Source organism: Knufia obscura (genome assembly GCF_036327395.1).
Source record: "Knufia obscura strain CCFEE 5817 isolate CBS 148926 chromosome Unknown scaffold_1, whole genome shotgun sequence".
Classification (NCBI taxonomy): domain Eukaryota; kingdom Fungi; phylum Ascomycota; class Eurotiomycetes; order Chaetothyriales; family Trichomeriaceae; genus Knufia; species Knufia obscura.
The window spans coordinates 2,905,148-2,928,887 of NW_027042687.1; the positions used below are offsets into that span (position 1 = coordinate 2,905,148).

Here is a 23,740-nt window from a genome sequence, read left to right on the forward strand (position 1 = left end):
TCTGGACCTTGGTCCCTCCAAGATCGCTACATATAGTCAGGTTGTGATCGAATCGGCGCCACATTTCACCATTGAAGCTGACTTGGACGTAGTGAGCCCAGTCAACAAGCCTCATCGTCTACAAACCGTGTACAGCCCGTGAGCATGAGGTGTTGAGCAGGCTCCCGTCGACAAGAATGTCGACGAATGGCCGAGATGACTTCAGGTCAAGCTTTGAAGGGCCAGACACAAACCTGACCAGCACTGCATGCTCGTCTGACAAGGCTGCAACCCATCGAGACAAGCAAGTGTGGCTCCTTGGTGCTCGTCTGTAGCATAGAGGAGTCAAGCAATATTTCGCGCTCTGCTGATGAACTGATGCAATATCGATTTTGTGATTCGTCTTTGTACATAGGGCTCGAGGTACATCGTCTCGGCCAGGTGGATCTATACCTTGCAGTGTTTGAAGCCACACAGTGTCTTTCTTTATGGTTCTATTCCTTCTTTTCACCTTGTTCAGTTTCTGTCTCCGTCTTCGGTGCGGCTTCATCCTCCATCTGCCTCCTCCTGCCCTCCATGGTAAACCATAGATTCCTGCTCGCAGTCTCAAGTGTAGTCGTGACGCCAGCGCCGAAGCCCTGGAGCATGCCCACAAGTTGTGCTCTCAGACCGTCCATGCCTCCTTCTATGCTGCCGACCCATCTTGTTCCTTCAATATCGAAAACTTGGCCGTCAATCCTTGCACCCAGGAGTAGTAGCTTCTTCAGACCATCTTGTACGGCCGGCTCATGGTAGGCTTTGTTCGCACGCCGTGTCGGAGCCGGGAAGTGAGGAGCTTTCGGTGAGAGGATGGAAAGCGCAGCTTTGACGTGTTGTGGTGATACAGTTGGGAAAGTGAGCGCTGCGAGCGGGCCAGTGAGCAGTGGTGTGAGCGGGTGTTTGTTCTTGTGTTTTTTGGCAAGGTTGTATGCGTTTCTGCTCAAGGCGTGTGTCAACGTAGGGTCAAGTCTTTCATCTTCGATGCCATGGCCATCGGTCGGGACGATGTTATTGCCGGCAACACTGGGTTTGTAATATTCTGTGACACGCAGTGCTGGTTCGAATATATTTGTTCGAATCACGGTCAGCTTGATATTGTCGCTTATTGCTGGAGTCGTTTCTGGATTGGAGCGTGTATCATCGACCTTTTGAAGGGCTGTCGCCAGTTCTCTTCTTATGCTTGCCCATTCTAGTGCTTTGAGGTTGTTGTGTTGGAAAAGGATGATTAGGGGGGTTGTTTGGAGAAGGGAGACGTAGGATCTTAGTAATTGGGACTTCCGATGGGCTGGATCACGGTGAGAGGGTGGTTGAATAGCTGAGTAGCGCGTGCTTGGTAGGGAAGATGGATGCTGTGTCTCTGGAGAGACTGGTATTGTGGTTGCTGAGGAGGTTGCATTCGATACTGCTTCTGATGCTGTTGATGCGTATTGGCAGCGAATGCAGATGAAGGGCTGTTTGAGATCTGCTAGAGAGCGCAGGCGTATCCGAGGAGGCATTGTGGATGTAGATCGAAGCAGCAGGATGGCTACAGGTTTGTGTTCGCCTGGTTCGATACGTTGAAAGCTTGCAGTGATGGTGTTGCTTCATGCTCCAACTCGCTTTCTCGAGGATCGGCGGAGGAATTTGCTTGGCGCGAATTCCGCGAACCGGAGTCGTCCCTAAGTTGGAGTTGGGAAAGTACAATCAACCGCAGCTGCCATTTGAGCTCAACTTGCTATTCTTCTACAATTTTGTAGATTGCGCACGATCATGGCGGTGCCGACGCAACATGCGCATGTGCTCGCTCCAATCGCGCCTACACAAGACCAGCCCGACCGCATCTCAATCACACCTCTACTAAAGCGACTGTCTGCCCCTCACCCTCAACCCCAGCGCAATGTACCAGCGGTCGACATTGCCCTTGCATGGGCACGTACTTTCGAGAACCGGTTATCTGGCACGCAACTCGCTTCACTACTGACACTGCTATGTTCGACTGGTCTCGACAAGCACCCAAATGTCATTGCAGAATGCGCCGAAGCCATGCGCGAAGCCGCAGCTCCCATAGACGAGAAACAGATACAACAAGTCCTGGGCAAGAGAAAGCGCGCTCGTGGTTCATACAGGGGTGGCCTGTGCGATATTGTCGGCACAGGTGGTGACTCCCACTCGACCTTTAATATCTCAACCACCTCCTCCATCATCGCTTCTCCCCTGCTCGCAATGGCCAAACACGGGAACAAAGCCCAGACTTCCATGTCCGGTAGTGCAGACGTGCTGAAAGCTGTGGCTCCCAAAGCCCCAATCCTCGAAAACCTGACTGCCGAACATTTGCCAAAAGCATTCGAGAATAGTAATTACGCATTTCTGCTCGCGACGAACTTCCACCCTGGAATGAAATATGCGGCCACTGTGAGGAAAGAGTTGGGACTGAGGACCATATTCAACTTGATGGGCCCGCTAGCAAATCCAGTGCATAATCTGATCGAGGTGCGCATGCTCGGGGTTGCCTACCAAGAACTGGGCCCAATATTCGCAGAGGCATTGAGGAAGAAAGGCGTGACCAAAGCTATGGTTGTTTGCGGAGCCGAGGATCTAGATGAGATTAGCTGCGCTGGCAAGACAAATTGCTGGTGGTTGAAAGAAGTGCCAAATCCAAAGTGCCAGGAAACAAATGACGACGATGAGAGTGATGATGAAGAACCAAAGTACATTTCGCAGCTCGAGACATTCTCACTCGAGCCTGCTGATTTTGGATTCCCAGCTCACCCGCTATCTGAAGTTGGCGGTGGCAAGGGACCGAAAGAGAACGCCAAAGTGCTAATGAGTATCCTCCGAAATGAGATGGATAAAGACCACCCAATCCTCCACTTTGTACTCATGAATGTGGCTGCGCTGCTCGTGGTAAGTGGTGTATGCGATTCCAGCTCTTCAGAATATGGTGAGGCTATCACCGAGCGTGGTCCGGGAGGTGGTCGCTGGAAGGAGGGCGCGAGGTTGGCAAGATATTGTCTCGAGAGCGGAAGGGTGCTGCAGGAGTTCGAGAGATTTGTGGATTTGACTCATGAACTTTCGGTATCATAGATGTGTAGGGCGGTAATGCAATAGATCTCCCGTCGGCCGTTGCGCCGTTGTCTCGTGCATTTTCTCTCCTCTGGCATTAAAACATGAATTCGAACCATTACGTGTGCTCAACGATCATCGTGCTTCGAATTGAACCATTCTTTACCATATCAGCTATTTGTCGCAAGGGTTATTTTGCATCTTAGCTCACCTCTTTGTCCTCTCCTTGTACAATACTCTGTGACCACACTGTGAGCATCGGATCTTGTCTTCCTTGTCGAGATACACCTTGGCTGCGCAGTCGCCGCAGATGTAGCCTACTTTCGGCGCTGGCGCAGAACCTGCATCGTAACCATAGATTTGCCCGCTGGTGCTGGACGGGAACTGGTACGCGTCGCGCTGAGACATGATGGATGACTTTAGTTTTTGAGTGTAGAAGCGATAATTGGTTGTAGAGTAGTGGGACTATTCTCGTTATCAAGTTGCGAATTGAGGAAATGATCAAGAAAAGAATGCAATGAAGCCCAACGAGAAGTCACAAGGGACAAGTCAACGGCCTGCGTTTGCCGCGGTTTCAGTTCACCGTACCACCCCACGCTGCCACGTGACTATGCTACCTAAGGCAGACTCAGCAAAGTGCGGTACAGCACGATTCAAGGTTTGCAACATCACGGTCAAAGGCTCCAGAGGACCTGACCACATTTTTACACTGCTATTAAAACTATTGGTCTTTTGCCTTTGTTCACAGCTTTAACAGTGTCTATCGGTCACCCTAGCTTTGCAACAGAATACAGCAAGTATACCTGATTGGCGCAGCGTCGCGCCTCGTCGAAAATCGGCACCCGGATCATTGCAGTAAAGCTCACTTGTCAGCTGCTATCTTACGATGGCGAGGTATGCGGACACACGCTCACCATCACCCGTAGGAAGCACATACTCGTCCTCAAAGCGGAGTCGAAAGGATGAGGACCGCTACGATAGAAGCCGCAAAGATGACGATCGACACCATCGCCGGAGGCGCTCCCGCTCTAGAAGTCCCGAGGTACGGGTCGACTCTAGTAACAACCGTCGGATTGGGACGGACGCTGACTGGTCGCAGAGACGGAGGAGAGATTATGATCGCGACCGGGAGCGCGATCGAGATCGGGACAGAGATCGCGACCACTACCGCCGACGAGATCGTTCATTAGACAGGCGCCATGACGATCGGTATGACGGAGATCGAGACCGGTACAGCTCACGTCGCGAACGCTCAAGGGACAGGCGCAGGTCAAGAGATCGAGACAGCAGACGTCTAAGCAGAGATAGTGATCTCCGCCTCAAAAGAGAAGATTCCCGAGACAGAGACCGCAAGAGACGAGATGACTCTGCTGACTCGAGAAAGCGTAAGCGAGAAGACAGTCGTGAGCGCCCATCATCGAAAAGAGGCAAAGATTTGGACCCGAAAGAGGTACGTTCCCTAGCCCAGTCCCACAGCAACAGCACTCATACTTGCTTACAGAGCTCGAAACCAGCCACAGCTTCTGTCGACGACGAGAAAGCCGCACGATTGAAGAAGCTCGAAGAATGGAAACGCAAGCAAGCCGCTGCTCAGCAGTCGCAAACCTCCTCGCCCAAGCCTGCAGCCTCTCCGAAAACACCAACTACGGCCATTGCAGCCCCACCACCACCGAAACCTGCATCGAAACCTGCAACGATTTCTATCAAAAAGCCACTTGGAGCAGATGCAGCAATTCCGACAGCGAAGCAGATCTCAACCCTGCCCAAAGCGAATGTGCCTTCGCCAAAGTCCACCGCTCCGGCAGTATCGCTCAAATCGAAAGGCAACCTGAGTGGCTTCAGCATTGGCGGAAAAGCGCAAGGAGACGCCGAGGTAGGTAAGAAAGCTCTGGACTTTAAGGAAGAAGACGTTGTCAAGATCAAGCTCGCAAAGCTACCTTCACTTCCAAATGCCGACATCAATGGACAAGACGAAGTGATGCAAGATCAAGACGACGGAGACGATGCGAACATCGAAGACGACCAGGATGAAGAAGAAGCTTTGGCTGCCGCCCGGGCTGCTGCCGAACAACGCAGCCGTGCCGAGCAGACCGATGATATGGCAATGACCGAGGCGCCAGCCGCTCTGCAGGACAACGGCGCCGAGGAGGAGGAAGACGACCCACTCGACGCCTTCATGCAGGATCTTTCTGCTGTACCGGCGAAGAAAACAATGTTCAAAGGTAAGGCTAACACGAATGGAAAAGCCATATCCCAGGAACCAGAATCATTCTTCAATGATGATGAAGTCGAGTTGACAGCCATCGACCAAGATGATCCAGGCAACATCATGGCGAAAGCAGAAGAAATAGCCAAAAAGAAGAAGAAAGACATTGGCACTGTCAATCATGCCAAGGTTCAGTACGAGCCATTCCGCCGCAACTTCTACACTGAGCCAACGGACATGCAAGACTGGACTGAGGACGATGTCGCAAATCTTCGCATGGAGCTGGACAACATCAAGGTTCGAGGTGTCGAAGTGCCAAAACCTGTTCAAACCTGGGCTCAATGTGGTCTCGGTGTACAGGTACTAGACGTCATTCAGACCTTGGGCTATCCGGCTCCTACCAGCATTCAATCTCAAGCCATCCCTTCCATCATGTCAGGCCGAGACGTGATTGGTGTTGCGAAGACTGGATCCGGAAAAACTATCGCGTTCCTGCTGCCTATGTTCCGGCATATCAAGGATCAGCGGCCGCTCGATAGTCTCGACGGACCGATTGGCTTGGTGCTCAGTCCAACAAGAGAGCTTGCCACTCAGATACACAAAGAGTGTAAGCCTTTTCTCAAAGCGCTCGGCTTGCGCGCTGTTTGTGCTTACGGTGGTGCACCGATCAAGGACCAAATCGCCGACCTGAAACGTGGCGCCGAAATCGTGGTCTGCACTCCTGGTCGCATGATTGATCTTCTTGCAGCAAACAGCGGTAGAGTTACTAACCTCAAGCGAATCACCTATCTTGTCCTAGATGAAGCCGACCGCATGTTCGATATGGGCTTCGAGCCACAAGTCATGAAGATCCTTGCTAACATTCGACCTGACCGTCAGACAGTCTTGTTCTCTGCCACTTTTCCGAGATCAATGGAAGCCCTTGCGAGGAAGACTCTAGTCAAGCCCGTCGAGATCATCGTCGGTGGCCGCAGTGTTGTAGCACCTGAAATCACTCAGGTTGTGGAAGTCCTGCCTGATACTGGCAAGTTCAACCGACTCCTCGGCCTGCTCGGCAAGCTCTATGAAGACGAGGCTAATGAGGACGATCGAACTCTGATCTTCGTAGACCGACAAGAATCTGCGGATGGCTTACTTCGTGACCTCATGAAGAAGGGCTATCCGTGCATGTCTATTCACGGAGGCAAAGATCAGATCGATCGAGACTCAACCATCGATGATTTCAAGGCTGGTGTCGTGCCCATCATGATCGCGACCAGTGTCGCAGCCAGAGGTCTTGATGTTAAACAGCTCAAGCTTGTCGTCAACTATGATGCGCCGAATCACCTGGAGGACTATGTCCACCGTGCTGGTCGAACTGGCCGAGCCGGAAACAAGGGTACAGCCGTCACCTTCTTGACCGAAGAACAGGATCGTTATGCTGTCGATATCGCCAAAGCACTGAAACAAAGCGGTCAGACAATTCCTGAGCCTGTCCAGAAACTCGTTGATGAATTTGCTGAAAAGGTCAAAGCTGGCAAAGAGAAAGGTTATGCTGGTGGCTTCGGTGGCAAAGGTCTCGAACGATTTGATGCGCAACGTGATGCAGAAAAGGCGCGAGAGAGGAAGACCTACAAGACTGGAGACGACAACGAAGAGGAAGAAGAAAAGGAAGAACTCAAGGAAGCCAAAGTCGGAGACGATATTTTCGCCAAAGCTGCTTCAGGCGTTGCTGCACGTGACGAGCCCCAGAGCCCTGCACCAGCGCTTCCTGGCGTACCCAAAGGCATCGACCTCGACGGTAAGATCGTGGTGCACAAGACAGAGAGACCTGCTGCTGGTGCTGCTGGCAACAAAAGTCAGATGGACAAGGTCGCTGCTGCTGTTGCTGGTATTAATGCCAAATTATCCAAAGCAGGTGTCATGCGATCTGGTGTACCTATCGACAACAAAGGTCCTGATGCCGGAGCCTTCCATGCCACTCTAGAAATCAACGACTTCCCTCAACGTGCCAGATGGAGCGTCACAAACCGAACGAATGTCGCCAAAATCCTGGAATCGACAGGCACAAGCATAACCACGAAAGGTACATTCTACAAGACTGGTGATGTACCAGGTCCCAACGACTTGCCGAAGTTGTACATCCTTGTCGAAGGAGATTCAGAGTTGGTCGTACAACAAGCAATGCGCGAGTTGATGGGACTACTCAAGGAAGGCACATTGGCCGCAGCGGCGGGCGAGCCTAGAACTAGCGGGAGATATTCAGTTGTGTGATAATACATAAACAAAAGCCAACTTTGTCTGAGTATACACAAGCATCATTATCTTTTTCGGTGGCGGCCCGTTGGAGCTCGAGCCCAACGTGTCGGCTTCGATTCGACTTTTCTGGGCACATCACCCTCAAATGAATACATACCTCAACACCAGAAATGTTCTTCAGAACAGTGCTGCATAGTCGGCTTTTTGGTTGCGACCACCTGTCATACTTGCAAGAATGGACCATGGGATGAGTGCTAAAGATCGCTCTCACCTTCAGGCTGACAATCCTCGTGTTGCCTTGATGGTCCTAGCAAGTAGTATTCTGTATGTTCTCGTTTGTGTTTGAGCGAAGATGTAAACGTGCCCGGCAGCTATTCTCATCAGCGACGATCGAACCCTCCTAGCAACGACTTTCGAACTCCTTTCCTATCGACCCGAACAGCCATATATTGCTATGCGCAATCACCGTGTGTATGGCAGTAGTGATATTATTATACAGCTTATCCTTATCCAGTACCCAGTCCCACAACCCATAAGGATAGCGTCCTGCTTTGGGCTGAGCATCGCCCAGCCATTGACTGGATAACCACCAGAGGTCCCTACGCACCCGCAAACCCACTGCTACCAACCACTCTCGACTTAGTTGCCAAGCTGAAAGCTACCTATGTTCAAACACCAGAAAATGATCCCAGAGCAGTAGCACCCGCATCGGAACGACAGACCGTTATCTGTCGACTACTATGATGAGAACTTGTGTCAGCACAAGTTTACTGCTCTTTTGCATTTTTTGCTAGTCAGATCAACATGAAGGTATGCGCAGACATAGTGAATACTGCCCAAATACCGAGTTCGAACCGTGCTTCCGCAACTTTTTGGAAAGACGATCACGAGATCCCCACCCCACCCGGCCTTTACTGCTACTAGCCACGCTATGGCTTAAGTGCCGAGCGGGAGCCATATATTCTGAGAAGACAGAAATTGTTCCCAGAGCAGTAGCACCCACATCGGAACGACAGACCGTTATCTGTCGACTATCATGATGAGAACTTGCCCCCGAGCAAGTTCACTGCTCTTTTGCACTTTTTGTCGATCACAACAGCAAGACCTTCATACGCAAGCAGCAAGAGCGAGCAACAAGACTCCATTTTGTTCTCAAGGTCGCGAGTTCGAACCACGCCGCAACATTTTTTGGTGGAAGACCTACCCACCTAGTCACGATGTCCCCATCCCTACCATTGGCCCTTACTCCAACTCCACCCTCAACCAGCCCTACATATACAGAAGTCCCACAAAATCACTCCAACAAAAAACACACCGTGTTAGCGCGACAGGCGGACAATAGTTCCCTATTGCGAGGTTGTTTCTTCAATACCAGACCCCGGCGGCAAGGCCGGGGGAGACTTGCAAATCCTCCAGGAGGCGCAGGTTGAAAGCTAGGCCGGCAAATAAGTCCTATAGCTGCTGGGTTGAAGTTTTGCTGTTTTGGTGGGCTGGGGTGGGTGGGTGTTCGAGTCCGGGAGAGTTGTTGTTTTGACGTTTTTTTTTGGCTTGCGCTCCGAGCTTAATGGAATGAGCATCTACACGAAAGCTATGAATCATTACCAGGGCAGTAGTACTTTCACTGGAATGGCAGATTGTTATCTACCGATTGCTACAGTCAGAACTTGCGCCAGTCAAGTTCACTGCTCTTTTGCTGATTTTGCTATTCGGGCAGATCATCTATCATATCCTCCAACACATCGGCAGAAGTGCTGTTTTGTTTGCGATGGTCTTGAGTTCGACCCATACTGGGCAACGTTTTTGCAAAAACGAGGGGCACCTCTCTCTTACTGGCCCTTGCCTACCCACAACTCCGAGCTCTGTGCAACATATACACAATAACCACAAATTGTTCCCAGAGCAGTAGCAACCATCTATTCGAGAGATTCATATATCATCGAGAACTTGTGTCCGGGCAAGTTCACTGCTCTTTTGCATTTTTTGCCAATTATGCAAATCAATCATTATAGCAAGCAGCATGTCAGAACATGCGCCGCTTTCTGGCAATGGTCTTGGGTTCGAACATCGTTCCGGCCAGTAGCTTTTTGCAGATGTTGTTCACGGGTTAAGTGTTTCTGCCTCTACGGGATGCATACGCAAGGTCACGGATCCAAACAGCACAGTCTCCTCAACAAATTCACTGTCATCGACAGATTGGCGTCTATGCAATTTTGCTACCGTCTTGCTTTTTGTCTACTTCAGGCAGGCCGCAGTAATCACATTCGATCCATCTACAAAGGTCATGTGGTAACATTTCATGCCGGAATTGCTTTGAGACACAGCGACTGACAGCAAACATCGACAACAACGAGTGCTACTTTCATCGCTGTGCTTGCAACAACAACGCCTACTACAATCACACTAAAGCTCTTGACTGTGTAACTCCTCAATCCGCAAGCAACGCATTCTGCAGGCCTACGAACCACTATGCATCGCCCGCTGGCACCCGGCACCAACGAACCCAGCGCCCCACCAAACCCTCAAATATTCCTAACACACAATTTCTCTCACCAAATACGACTCTGTCAAAAAATACCCGTGTTAGCGGAGGCTGTCTGTGGTGGCTCAGGGAGGATTTCTCACTTCCAGTCACTGAGGGTATTTCTTCAATGCCAGTCCGGGTGGACGGTGGTGGGGAGCGAGCTGCGGACCCTCCAGGGCGAGCAGATCGTGAGTAGGGCAATATGTTCCTGCTGCTGGCTTGAAGTTTTGCTGTTTTTGTGGGCTACGAACGAAAAGAGGGAGGGGTGTTCGAGTCCGGTTCAGGGCAACACTTTTTTAAGTCGGCGGAAGGATTATGCTACAGATGCCGACGGCTGTTGACTGCTTTGCATCGGCTATGGTCATTCATCTTTTTGATCTATGATTATGTATTTGGCGGCTCAGATTAACGCCTTGTTTGCGCTTTTGCTCACAGGCATTTACCCCTATCTACCTCAATCACTGGGTCACTTCCGCCTACCAGCAGATTTCATGGACTCAGCCCTTTCGACTTCAAAGATGAGCATTCTCCCTCGCTCTGCTCACACGTTGAAGCTCTGAAACTATAATTCGATTTACACCAGTGCACATCGGAATTTCCGCAGAGGCAATTCGCCGTTAGCCAACAACAAGACACAGTCTCCAGTCAATAGCGTGTAGTATTCTGCTCTTATCAAGCCACCATACCCACTACTCGTCATTGCTGCCCAAAACCACTACTTTTCCCTACACGACCATATCGAAGCAATGCTTATCCGAAGCTCCGGAGATCTCATACCCACGCCTTAAACAGTACATATACCTGATGCTGCCCACTTGAGAACGACTCGTAGTCTGCCATGTCGCATGATCACTACAGGAGTCCGTCTTTCTGCAATGGCGGAGGAGAGCTGCCCCTCCATCCTCAGCCACGCCATGAGGCACTTCGACCCAGCTAACGGCACCATTTGTCCACCATGACCGAGACCGAAGCATCTCCGAGGGCACCCTCTGACTCACATCTCATCACCGATCTTACGAGTGTGGCGATATCTGCACATCGTCGACCATGGTTGAGCTACAATGCACCGTGCGAGCCATATGATGTGCCGCAGAACTTGCCTCAGTTGATGAAACTGCCAAAATACCTCGCTACCACATCTGACGTTTGTGTACGGTGACCAGAACATTGCACGGCAACAATCGGATAAGTTGCGTCGAAGCTCCTAGTTTACGACTTGACTCACCAAAGGCTAGAATGGAGCAGGCCACGCATGTCAAAGAAAAGACGCAGTGGCGAGGCACGCCGCCGAGCTAGCTACGAGCAGGAGCCCCATTGCATTCAGTGTGAGCAGATATATTCTTACTCAGAGGGAAAACATGTTTCCGGCCAATGGCAGGTGTCGTGCCCGCCGCAGCATGTGTATTGACGAGTGGCAGGGGTTCTGGCGATCCCCAGCTCTCTGCGGAAAATCGACCACGGCAGGCGACCTTCTGATCGCCGAAGTGTCGAAGGCACACCCCGAGCCAGCCCCTGAACAGCATCCGCGAGCTCCCCATAGCACAACCACGAGCCCCCCACAATGGTTGCTCTTTAGCATGCGAGCACACCTATTCTGCAAGAGCTCAGGGGCTACTATCGCATCTTGTCGCAAATGCTACCACTAATGGAATGGCAGCTAGCAGTTCCATTGATGAGTTCTGCTATCTCCAAGCTCAGTAGTATATTCACTTGGCCATGAGCAATATCCTGGCCAATTTGCAGCCCTTCAAAGCATGATCTGATACAGCTATGTTGCATTGTTCTTGGGCTGAGCATTTCATACTGCGTCGAAGACTGTGGGTTCGAGGGCTAGCCTAGAGCGTGCTCCGAAGCAGCCGGGCCAGCCCCTAATTCACCGCTTACAAGTGCACCTTCGGCTGCCAGCTTCAGCCCAACAGCAGCGCCCACTCCGTTACTTGGGAGCTCCATGGCCTGCACTTCCAGGCATTTGTCGCATTTCCATCGCAGATCTCATCAGCAGCATCAACGAGGATATCTACACCAACGTTGATGCTCAGATGCTCCAAGCTCATGGCTATATTCTAGTAGCTATATGCAACTCCTTGACCAACTTACAGCGTTTCAATCCAAGACCCAAGTGCAAATATCGTGCACTTCAGATTCGACGTGTCATCCACATACGCAGAACACAGCAGACTTCAAAATGAGCTTCAAGGCCCCGGTCAGCCCCTAAGTTGTGCCCCAAAATTGTACCTCCCGAAGCAGTTTCAAGCCTACGTCGCAGCTCCCACCACAATCAACTATTGCGCTTACGAGCCCCTTTCCAGAGCTTTCCAACGCTGTTCTTAGGCACTTGTCGCAGAATGCTCTCCCATCTGCATTTTACAACATTCCATTTTGCGAGTACATCCGTAAGAAGCAATGGCCACAAACTCATTTTCGTATCCTATCGAACATGGCAGTTACTTTGAGACTACTTGTAGCACTTACACGATTCTGTTTTGCTGCAAGTCAAGCACTCGGCACTTTCGCTATCCTTTTGGTCATATTTGTGATAGATCAAACGGTCACATCATCTTCGAAGGCAGACGAGCGTCAATGTTGAGAAATTCCTGCATTTGAAACTGATTCACAAGCACAAGACCTGGAGATGTTGATAGGAGCGCAAGTCGTGGAAGGGCAAAGAGCAGACAGTGACTCGTCGCATGCAGAAATCAGATCGTTTGCGGGTTCTAAGGAGACTGAGATTCTATGTCTACGTCCTTGGACTTTTACTTCATTTTCTGCACCTCCAAACCACACCATCATCGCCTGGACCATCGTGTACGCCTCTACAATTAGATCCTCCTCGCGTACCCCTGGAGATGGCATTGTAAATCGTGCTTCAAGCTCCCGCCACAACCCTGCAAAACCAGCGAGAAGCACCTCTAGATGTCTGACGCTTTGCACTTGAAGCGCTCGTTTGACAACCAACCCCTCTTCCAGAGTCCTCGCTCAGCAACAACGGCATGTAGTCAAATCAAGGCCCAACTAGCACTCGCACCCTCGGAACCAGAGTAGCGACGTCTGTAGACTGCATAAATTCAGCATCTGTAGCGACCAGAGTAGCAACATGAGCACGATTGTTGGCGTCCGATTGTCGGACCCAGGGGTTGCGTCGACATACACACATTGGTTTGTTTGTATACGGCCGACTCGTCAACGTGTATCCACGAGATGAGGACTTGTCATGGTCACCACGTACCTTTGTCGTCTGGCTTAGCGACGTCGACGACAGCAATGTTCCATCGTCGTCATCATACCCGACACCGAGATGGGCCGTCCGTATGCTCTAGCCAAGGCGATGGTTAGCCTGTCAACGACAATCAGTAGGAGCGGTGGCTTACCTGTACCATTCACCTCTGTGACGACGACATAGACATCTCCTCATCAATTTGACCCTGATGGCAAGGGTGCTCCTAGTCAGCGATGGCAGCATGAGCAACTCTCCATATTGCCACCTCTCACCCATACCCAACGTCAAGACGTCAAGGCACGTGTGAAAGCATGGGCCTAATCCACCGACATGTTGCGTCAGCAGGACTACCACCCACACCGAAGCTCGCCAGCCACCACTACCGTACCTCGAGATGTACGTTGTGTAGGGTGCTGGGTCATCACTCCGCGATACTACAAGGCCCTACCCCTTTCTCTACCTGAGGTGAGATGGGTGGGATGCTTGTAGGTACGTTGTGTTGTTGTGTATGTTCCTCCTCTTCTTGACGTCGACGTTGTCCGGTATACCTTGTCTATGTGATAGGTTGAGGGTCGACGATAATGTCGGTGTCCATAAGGAGGAAAGTTGAGGTTTAATCGCTCGGCGTACTGTTGGTGCTTATCGTCGGTGCCAGTTGTGACAGGCAAGCACATCTCAAGTCAAGTCATGATGTCCTTGACTTGGTCAACAGCTGTCGTGAAGTGCCGGGTCCTCTCCGCTCGGCTTACTGCTGGTGCTAGTCGATGCTAGGTGTCTAAGCAAGCACGATGAATGCGTCAGATGTTTGTGTCAGCAGCTGGTGTGAAGGCGCCGGTACCTTCTCGAGGGATATAAGATGCTCTTGTCCACGACGAGGATGAAGAAGGTGGTGTTGCCCTCGTGTTGACAGCATTCATCACGTTCTTCCATCCTGTATAGTGGTGTCATGCATCGGTGGTGACGGCGGTCCACCATCGAGGATGAACCTGCTGCGGCCACCATGATGTCGTGAACAAGAGCAGTATAGTCGTCCTCGCCATGCTCCTTCTTGCCCAAGGAAGGATGTCATGACGGGTCCCATGTTGCTTGATCCTGAGGTAGAGGACTACGCAGGCAGTGCCAGCTCCTGGTTGCTCTGCGATTATGGTCGGTGAGGCTCTACCTTCTTCTGACTACGACTCCCCCATCAACGGGTTCCTCGTAGCAGTCAGCTACCTTTGTGTAGTTATGTATGTCCTCCTGTTGAAGTGGTGTTCATAGTGAGGAAGGTCGTCGATACTCCTTGCCCAAGGGATGTATCAATAACAAGGTCGACAACGAGGTCGATAACGGGACAACGAGGTGTTCTTGTTGTCTGCAGACAATGTTGAGATGTCGTTGACATTGATGTCGATATGTGTTGACGAAGTGATGAGACGTAGACAATTCAGGTTCGACGACGACAACATTGCTGAGTGATGGTGAGCTCAGGCTGTAGTGAGTCGCTACTGCAACATCGGTCATGGTGATATGACCCGAGGAGATCATGGTCTGAGGCGAATCTGCTGTCGATGTCAAGAGTATGTGGAGGTCTGGTATCTGTCGAGGTCTGCTTACTGCATGCAGTATCTTGCAGCTGTACCGGAAACTCATAAGATACCGGCCGCACGTCCTTCTTGGACAAACTGCCATCTTGCAGCAAGCGGCACATCGGGGAGTGTTCCTCCACTGTACCGGTCGATTGCCAGGGTCGCCTGCCCCCATTGGTCTTCGATAGTGGCGTACGGGCCACCTGCAAGCAGGTGCCCGTAGGCCAGAGACAAGACTCTGCTCAACTGCATCTCAAATGCAGCATCCGTGCCGAGGAGCGGGCCAGGGCGCTGCAATGACAACCAACCCGCCATGATCTCAGCAGGCGTAAGCTCGGGGCCGTCCAGCTGCAACGAGGCAGGCTCAGTTGCTGGCTGCTCCGAATGCGGCATGTTGGGAGCAGCAGGATTAAAGAGGTTCGAGACAGGTCGAATGACCACATCTCCAACGTTGAAGTTTTGCACCTGGGCAGGTGCGGCAGGCGCAACAGGTGCGGGGGCGACCTGGGCGACTGGGGCCGTCGGCGCAGCCTGGGTAGCAGCTTGCCGGGCCCGGAACGCCTCAGCAAGCTTATTTATGACAGCCGTAGCTGCTATTCCCGGGGTCGAGGGCACCGCGGCGCCCTTTCGGTGTAGGCACTTCTCCATGTGCCTATTCATGTTGTCCTTTCTGAACCCCCGAGACCCAGTAGTGCTGCCCTGGCAAAAAGTGCAGTAGAACTCTGCTGCAGGCTGTGCAGCACCACAAGTCTTTTGGTGCCGTCTCAGATTGCTCTGGTCGGCGAACGTCTTCGTGCACTTGCCCATGCCGCAGATAAGCTTGGCCAGGTTGCGGCCTGGATGGACCCCGCGTATGTGAGCCTGCAGATCCTTGGAATTGCAGTACTCGGCCTTGCAATCGGGGCAGACATTATTTCTGGCTCGAGCCATTGTGACGGTTCTGGCTCGAGGCATTGAGAAGGTCTTTCGAAACGTTAGCCAAATGCTTCTGAGCTCACAGTGAGCTTGTACTTACTTGCTGTTGAGGGGTATAAGGTGAAGGTGAAGGTCAATCAAGTCACTGCTATACAGTGTTGTATAACTCTGAAGGCTGTCATCAAGCTTAAGAAAGATTGATCGAGCAGTGTATACATTCAGAGTCGTTTGATGAAGAGGAAGATGGGAGGGATTGCAGGCGAACCTCTGCGCTTTTCTACCTCCCAACTTTCATGAGCAAGTTACTTGACGATGTGTTCTACATCTGATGTGAGTCGGCACCAGAGCTACCAATATCTTACGGGAAGCGGTGGAGAGCTTCTGTGACTACGCTGAGGAGACTTCCGTACCATACGATGTGTAACGGTGACCAATGCCATTTGAACGAATGTAGCGGCCTTGATCATGGCAATGAGGCTCAGAGTCTGGTTACGAACAGCCCGGCGAGCAGCACATGCTTGCCCTGTGACAGAATAACCCTCATCCTAACACTATCGAGCTGCCCTGGCTGATCAAGAGCACTACTCGAGCTACGGAAACCTTCTGAAAGACGGGTCGAACTACTCTCTGCGTGGTTTACAAAATGTCAAAGCGGCTCATGTAGGTCTGCGAGAGTACTAGCATTCGCATGTGGCTACATGGGTATTGTTACTATCTTTCAGGACATGTCCAGCATCATCTCCACCAGGTTTTCTACCACACAGAAAGCATGCAACACCGTGAGAGGTCAACCACAGAGAAGCTGAGCAGATTAATCATGTCACTTCGAAGACTTGAGCTTTCGAGCCAGCGAGGGATTACGTCGTTGAGGACTTGACACAAATGCTCTTCCTAATCCAAAGTTTTGCTCCACAAGAACACCACCAAACCTACACAAGCAGTATTATCGTCTGGCTACCTCTAGTTTTCTGTGATTTGTGGACATGTCCTGCACCAGAACCCTTCCGCACGAACAACATAGCCCGCAGCTGTCTCGAGTCCAGCAGAGGAGACACAAAAGAGCTCCTTGCGCACGCTGTAAGCTGCTCCGATGCCACAATTCTGGTTCAGGGTCCTGCCTTCCCAAAACGGAAGGGGACTAGCGTGAACTATGGGTGTACCCTGTTGTCCACCTCCGATCGGATCGCACACTAAAACTTGCTGGTACTGCCGAAAGCTTGCCATTGCGGCGCAACAGTGGAACCCTGCTTTCTGAAACAGTCTGCAGATTCATAGATTGTGGAGTTCGAGCATGTTTCGCTTCGATCTCGAAGCGGCATAGTCTCACTCGATCTAAAGCACAATTGAGCTACCCGACTCAGCACTTCCTCGGGGTAGGCGGCATGCCATGCGACCAGTGAACAGCGTGGCTGCTTGGAAATAACTTACGTACGGTCCGATATGAATAGTGTACGAGACGCGAGCTATCACCGAGCCCTTCTTCGGCGATGCGTTGTGACTATTGCAAGATCACGCTACTAGGCAAAACCCATTACCTTGCTTGACGTCCTTTCCAATTCTTTGCCCGGGTGTAAGCGATGAAAGAGCATAGGCTAGTCACGAGCATGGGTACGACACTGGCTTCGTTCTCACGTTCAGAGCTATTCAAATGCATAAACAAGTCCGCGCAAGTTTCAGGCTGGCGTATTTCGAGGAAAGCCTGCTGCCAAAGAAGTTGCGAATACTGTGGGCATTAGCTGTGATAGTATGCGCACCGCCACCCGAAAGCAACGACAGGCGCCTAAATGAAAAATGCACAAGGAAAATGTGAGCAAGTGGGCCACATGCCAACAGAAGTCTCAGAAAGAGGGAGACTCGGTCTGGTTTTCAGCAGCTGCAATCACATCGTAACAGCATGTTGCAAGCATGATTACCGAGGCGTGTAGGCATACACTGAATTGCTTTTGCCGTTGGTACTCTCCAAATATCCAAGTGACCAAGGCGGAACCAGTACTTTGCCTTATTGATCTACGCTCAGTGTTCTCTCACGATCTAGGAAGGAAACAAATACAGAATGTCAAAAACTCTTCATACTATCTTCGAAGCACGATACATGCTATTGTACTGTACACCAACTCGCTCTGGGTATCTCGTGATCATCACTTCATTCCGTCGTGACAAATATTTGTACAGGGTATCATAGCCTCTTCCAACATCGATAACGCTTATATCAGTCCATTCTCGTAATCAGGTCATACACTTCTTAGGTGTTCAAGATATCTTGTCATGTCTGGCTACCAGTAAGGTACCGGTTCTTCCATTCTTGGGCTATATGCGGAGCATCACAAGTCCGGCGTCCAGTTTTGGTCGAAATTGACCTGAAGCCGAAGCTCCGTCTCGAGCTCCAGCTGCGACGAGCCAGGCGACGACCACGAAGTCGACCCTCGAGAAACGTAGCCCGAGTCTACACTCGTGGCATATCCGTACATAGGCTGCTGTAACCATGTCAGCCTGTCTGCATGCTATGACGCCATAAGGGGGACTTACCGTCTGTGCTGGCATATAAAAGCCCTCACCCAGAGGTGATCCTGCTGCTGTGTAGCCCGTGTAAGGGCCGGCGAGGTTACCAACTGGCTGTATTGGCTGCATCTGAGTTGCAGCTATATATGCCTGGCCGGGTACAGGAAGGGGCGGGAGGGCTTGCTGGGCCTGTAACCCAGCGGCGGCAGGGAACTGCTGACCTGGGTAGTAGGTCTGTGCCAGAGCATACTCTCCTACGCTTTGCTGGCCGAAGCCAGCGAGGCTCTGCTACTAGTGTCAGCTTGTTGTATACATGTTGAGCTAGGCATGACATACTTGTTGGAATGCTGGGAATGACCCAGTCCATTGCTGCTGTTGCTGTTGCTGTTGCTGTTGCTGTTGCTGTTGCTGTTGCTGTTGCTGTTGCTGTTGCTGTTGCTGTTGTGGCGGCTGTGGCTGCCAGTGGGGCTGCGGCTGCGGCTGCCTACGAGCTTGTTTCTTGCTTGCACCTTCAGCAAGCTCTGGTTGCACCTCAGGCTAAGTTCAGATCAGTATTTCATTTACGTGAGACTTTGTTTGGACATGCTGCACTCACAATATGGCCTTCAACATGGCCTTGAACTTGGCAACGCGCCTTGAAGTTGCGTGCCCACTTCCATTTGCCGCAGTTGGAGCAGTAAACCTGCTCATTGTTCTTGGGTTCATGCCGCGGGCACTTGTGTCGGTCTTTTGCTGACTTATTCCCGAAGTCCACCCCGCAGGACTTGCAGGGGTACAGAGGCTCCTTTGGCTTGATGTTATGCTCTCTGAGCATATGGAGCGCCAAGTCTTTCTTGTTGCGGCATTTGTACGAGGTGCAGTGCTCGCACTCATAGATCTTGCGTGGAGCTACTGCCATCTTGTCGACTGGTGGGTGGATCTGAGGTTGTGGTGAAGTGCAGCTGAGATATATGATAATATGAACGAGGCGCTTCAAGGAAGCAGCGTATATACTATAGCTATGGAAAGAGCTACAAGAGAGTATACTATACGAGGTGTGCTGGAAATTCTGCCAAATACTCAGTGTCCAGCCATGCTTGATATACTATGCAAAAATGAGCGCAGCTTTTGGCTCTCTAGAAGACTACGCCGCCCGCTCATGTAGAAGCATGGTACCGTCGATAAGCACAAGCATCAGGACAACTACTTGCTGCGGTGGGAGACCAACATTGAACATGGTGGCCGCGTATTTGGGCGAACCAATAGGAACGGGGAGCAGGTCCTCTGCAACTATATCTGCGTTATTTGGGCACAGGGTCTGAACTGATCGTGGATACACAAGGACTGAACTTCATCTCTGGGCAGGCACAGGAATAAGCTCGCAAGCAATTGGTCTGGTAAAGATCTCCAGCGTGAGCAAAGCTGGTTCGGAGGAGGAGCGACTAGCTTCCAAGATCATTGCTATGCTCACCCAACTAATCCACTAGCAGTGGCGGAAAAATGTACAATAGTCGCGGCCTCCAAGCAAAGCAAATACTGGTGTCCGGCCAAAAGTCTACGGCCTACTTAAAATGGGATGATGACAAGCTCCTGGCAGTCCATGAGACAGGGAAGTGCGTGTGCACTGGACAAAGTGTATTGAAGCTTAAGCACACGCATGACTGGGACACAATCCGAGGATAGAGCATTACCTACGTGCTCGGAAGCTATGAACTTAACAACTCGGTGTCCAGACATGCACAACCACGGAGAACGTGATACGAGGAATTGAGGAATGTGTAAATCATTGCTCAATGTTGCAGAGTAAAGAGCTGTCACCATACTACTAGAATTACTTGTACTTTCAGGTCGTGAACCCCTGCTTCTCATGCTTTGAATTTCAGATGCCGCCTGGAATGAGAGCGATGCTGCGAGTTGTTCATAGAGTGATCACATGTAATGCGTCGTGTTTAGAGAGCTTATCTTCCAGAACTAATTATGGTGCAGTCCTGAGGGCGAAAGCTGGTAAAAGCAGCAACGTTTCTTCCCAGGAACAGCTGACTAAACATGCACCAGCCACAGTCCAGGAGAAAACTTGCAGTTTTGGATCATCTACTTCACCGTTGAGCTGTGCTCGTGTCAACGATGGAGACGCGTTACGCCAAGCCCGGATAGACCTTGGCGGACGAATCAATGCTACGATACTAGATGAACCAATGTTCTCGAATATCTCTCAGATTCTTCTTTCTGCAGCATACGTGTTGCTACTGCCTTTGGGTAAATAGATAAGTTCACGCGACGAGATGGGTAACATCTGCTCGAAATCTGCCAACAAAGACGACAACTTCTCCGCGCCAGGAAGAGTGCTCGGTGCAAGCTCCGATGCCCCACAACCTGCTCGAGCACAGACACCGAAGCAGGCACTGACCTCGAGTACACCAGGTCGCACGTTGGGATCGGCTGGCAATGATGGCGCCAGTAGTCCGAACGATGCAAGGAGTGCTGCTGCTAGAGCAGCCGAGGTATGTTCAGTGCACGTGATCTTATCTGCCAGGTGGTACTGACGCGGATGTAGGAACGAGCAGCAGCGAAGAACAAGGTGGGAGGAAAGCTTTCCGCTAATTTAGCTGCGCAGAAGAAGCAGACACAAAATCAGACTCTGAATGCTGGGTCGGAACAGGAACGATTAGGGCGCACGGCAGATGCCAATGCAGAAACGAGGAACTGGAATTGAGCTGAGGATCCCCAGGCACGTTCAACGACAGAGGGCACTTGTTTCGTCTCAGATCACCGATTGTGAGCTGCGCATAAAGCTCCACATCGACTGTCGACCGAGTGCGGTCTAAGATCAATAATGCCTCTACGGCATACGGAGGCTAGCGGCTGGCACGTGCATACGTGGTATTGTGCCGCGTCGAGCGACGCCTGTCAGCTTGGTGGATTTGATAGAGAGGTGGCATAGTGTTGAACGGTGACGGGAATCCACCGATGCTCGTGCCACCACTGCTGATGTGATGTAAGCCCAAATTGGTGACAGAAAACAGAACACTTGGGTGTGAGGAAATAGTTGAGGTGCAGAAGCCCCGTCTGTTACTTTCTGAATACATGCTTGTCATTGTCAACTGTTCGATGCATTCATTGCCTGGTATCATTGGTCCTTGCGCGCAGCTACCTTTAGCTACTGCCGAGCCAACCATAACAGCGATATGACAATTAGCTGCCGTGAGCAGACTAGGGCGATCTACAAACACGTCGCCCACCTCCAAGCTCAACAGTCATTAGGTCTAGCCGTGCTATGAAGCACCCTGCAGAGCCGGAATGCCGAAGTCAGGTTCCCACGACTGCTTGTTCCTGCAATACAACTCCGCCACCGCCTTCGGAATGGTGTCAAAAAGTCCCATCTTGACAATGATCTTGCCCGCAAAGTGTGGTGTGATGGATGTTAAAGGACTGTGATAGCGCAAGTTAGTGTCGTGTTGTGCACCAGCAGCACAGTCAATATCAGCTCCCAATAGACGCTCGCTTGCATTCGTTCTAAACTTGGGCTGCACAAGTGCTGAGTAGGAAACCTGAGACTCACCATCCACAATTGCTGCAGAATTGTCGACGCAACGGCGTTCCACTATCGGTCAATGTGTCCTCCCATGTCTTCTGGACGCCCTGCGGATCGTCGACTTTGACCGTATTCTCATCGGCAACGACGACATATGTGCCAGATGCGCCGGACTGGCGGCGGCAAGTAGTACAGTGGCAGTAGACGCTTGCTAGAGGGTTCGATCCGGATGGTGGATCTTCGATTGTAATTGTGATTGCTTTGCAACTGCAGTGTCCGACGAGAGGCATATTTTGCGAATGGTTGCTGTGGTTTTGGTGTTCTTCAAGTGTCAGAACTTTTCTGCAGGTGAAGGGTGTAGTGCCTGAACTTTAACAAGAGAACTGAAGGACACGCTCGAGATATGCGGAACGCCCCTATAGATATATCTCAGAACTGCTGCAGTCAGCTGAGAATATGTCAGAGCTTTCTTCTACGAAGCTTGTGCTCGGCTATTTACGACACAATACAGAGTTGCTCTTACAATAATCACAGCTGGGCGACCAAGATCTGCTCTGATCTCGCGACCATAGAGACATCGACTAGCATGCACTACTCCGCATCATGGCTTGATACATGTTGATACGAAGGATTGTATTGTTCATGGACCAGTGTTTCGGTTTCAAGGCGAGTTCCTCGGTTACTGATGTCTTCGCTTCACCTTCCCTTGCAAGCTCCAGCGGCACGTGACGGTGCGCCTAAGCTACCGGTGCAGTTGCGATGCTTACATTATTGCGCAAATGACCTTGACATTTCGACATATCAATTCGTACACCGTCGCACATGCGCAGCCGGCACGACACCTCCTATCGGGAAGGGCGTACGTGCAAGCGTGCTATATCGTCCGAGTGTTTATCGAGAAAAGGCTCATCAACTCTCTGACGACTTTCCCAGCATAGCTACGTGTGCGAGCTGTTGTGATCACAATTCCTAGTATATGCTTGTGACCGGCGCATAGCGAATCAATGCAAAGGCATGTATCTGCTTGCGGCATTTACAACTATATTGAGTCACAAGTTCGCGACACTCCAGGTAGTATTGGCGAGGGACTTGTGGGAGGCCTGAAGGACTTGCTTCTTCCCGTCACAGAGTGCTGCCTGTTCCATATCTATGAAGCACGGATCTATTGACTATATATCTAGAACATGCTGTGCAGCAGTGACTCCCAGTCCACAAGCTTTGCATCAAGAGCAGTTTGTGTCGATTCTCCTCATTCAATATGCTCACAATTCACCATCTCCAGCGCAGTCAAAGCGAGCGTATTCCCTGGTTGTGCGAGGAACTCGCAATTCCCTATGAGCTGAAGCTCTACCAGAGAAGTCCACTTCTGTCTCCGCCGGAGCTTGTGGCGCTCTCGCCACTAGGAGCAGCGCCAGTGATCACAGACACGACTACAGATCCATCGAAGCCGCTGAAACTGGCAGAAAGTGCCGCCATTGTCGAGTACATCATTCAGAAACACGGCAATGGACGACTAGCGCTCCCACCAGCTCACGAAAATTATACCGATTATTTGTATTGGTTTCATCTATCAAATGGCAACTTGCAACCTTGCTTGCAAAGGAGCATGCACTTCAGAATGCTGAAGCTCGCACCGGACAATCCCGTCCAGAAAAATGTTGATACGCGGCTAAAGAAGATTCTTGACTTGTACAATGATCGCTTGACGCAAGTACCATGGTTGGCGGGAGACGAATTCACGGCCGCTGATCTCATGAGCGTTTTCTCGTTCACCACCATGAGGCTGTTCTATCCGATGGACTTGACGGGCCATGACGGAATTGTCTCGTGGCTGAGAAGGGTGGGGGAACGTCCTGCGTACCGTGCAGCGATGGAGAAGAGTGATCTTGGATTCGCGCCATTGCTGGGAGGGGAAACTCCAGAACTCTTTCCGCCTCTCCAGAGATGAGCCTATCAAATCCACCAAATAGTCGTGCTGAGGAAAACCACCACCGTATCCTTTCAC

General features: G+C 51.2%; 8 protein-coding genes across 8 annotated transcripts; 4 read left to right on the forward strand and 4 right to left on the reverse strand.

The window, feature by feature from the left end:
* Nucleotides 1-473: 473 nt before the first annotated feature.
* On the reverse strand, nucleotides 474-1,514 carry PMZ80_001091 (uncharacterized protein; the record flags this gene model as incomplete). Its single annotated transcript, XM_064869539.1, has 1 exon — nucleotides 474-1,514. One exon carries the CDS (start codon nucleotides 1,512-1,514, stop codon nucleotides 474-476), a length of 1,041 nt encoding a protein of 346 aa, XP_064735036.1.
* A 253-nt stretch (nucleotides 1,515-1,767) lies between these two features.
* Nucleotides 1,768-3,081, forward strand: TRP4 (anthranilate phosphoribosyltransferase; the record flags this gene model as incomplete). Its single annotated transcript, XM_064869540.1, has 1 exon — nucleotides 1,768-3,081. One exon carries the CDS (start codon nucleotides 1,768-1,770, stop codon nucleotides 3,079-3,081), a length of 1,314 nt encoding a protein of 437 aa, XP_064735037.1.
* Nucleotides 3,082-3,267: 186 nt separating this feature from the next.
* Nucleotides 3,268-3,468, reverse strand: RPC10 (DNA-directed RNA polymerase core subunit rpc10; the record flags this gene model as incomplete). The annotated part of the gene is given in 2 exon segments (XM_064869541.1): nucleotides 3,268-3,433; nucleotides 3,452-3,468. The coding sequence occupies 2 exon segments, from the start codon at nucleotides 3,466-3,468 to the stop codon at nucleotides 3,268-3,270; spliced, it is 183 nt and encodes a 60-aa protein (XP_064735038.1).
* A 478-nt stretch (nucleotides 3,469-3,946) lies between these two features.
* On the forward strand, nucleotides 3,947-7,519 carry PRP5 (pre-mRNA processing RNA-helicase; the record flags this gene model as incomplete). The annotated part of the gene is made up of 1 exon (XM_064869542.1): nucleotides 3,947-7,519. The coding sequence occupies one exon, from the start codon at nucleotides 3,947-3,949 to the stop codon at nucleotides 7,517-7,519; it is 3,573 nt and encodes a 1,190-aa protein (XP_064735039.1).
* A 7,351-nt stretch (nucleotides 7,520-14,870) lies between these two features.
* On the reverse strand, nucleotides 14,871-15,740 carry PMZ80_001095 (uncharacterized protein; the record flags this gene model as incomplete). Its single annotated transcript, XM_064869543.1, has 1 exon — nucleotides 14,871-15,740. One exon carries the CDS (start codon nucleotides 15,738-15,740, stop codon nucleotides 14,871-14,873), a length of 870 nt encoding a protein of 289 aa, XP_064735040.1.
* Nucleotides 15,741-18,046: 2,306 nt separating this feature from the next.
* Nucleotides 18,047-19,122, reverse strand: PMZ80_001096 (uncharacterized protein; the record flags this gene model as incomplete). The annotated part of the gene is made up of 4 exons (XM_064869544.1): nucleotides 18,047-18,199; nucleotides 18,252-18,512; nucleotides 18,561-18,761; nucleotides 18,820-19,122. The coding sequence occupies 4 exons, from the start codon at nucleotides 19,120-19,122 to the stop codon at nucleotides 18,047-18,049; spliced, it is 918 nt and encodes a 305-aa protein (XP_064735041.1).
* Nucleotides 19,123-20,485: 1,363 nt separating this feature from the next.
* PMZ80_001097 (uncharacterized protein) lies at nucleotides 20,486-20,916 on the forward strand (the record flags this gene model as incomplete). Its single annotated transcript, XM_064869545.1, has 2 exons — nucleotides 20,486-20,704; nucleotides 20,758-20,916. 2 exons carry the CDS (start codon nucleotides 20,486-20,488, stop codon nucleotides 20,914-20,916), a joined length of 378 nt encoding a protein of 125 aa, XP_064735042.1.
* A 2,077-nt stretch (nucleotides 20,917-22,993) lies between these two features.
* PMZ80_001098 (uncharacterized protein) lies at nucleotides 22,994-23,683 on the forward strand (the record flags this gene model as incomplete). The annotated part of the gene is made up of 1 exon (XM_064869546.1): nucleotides 22,994-23,683. The coding sequence occupies one exon, from the start codon at nucleotides 22,994-22,996 to the stop codon at nucleotides 23,681-23,683; it is 690 nt and encodes a 229-aa protein (XP_064735043.1).
* Between the last annotated feature and the right edge of the window lie 57 nt (nucleotides 23,684-23,740).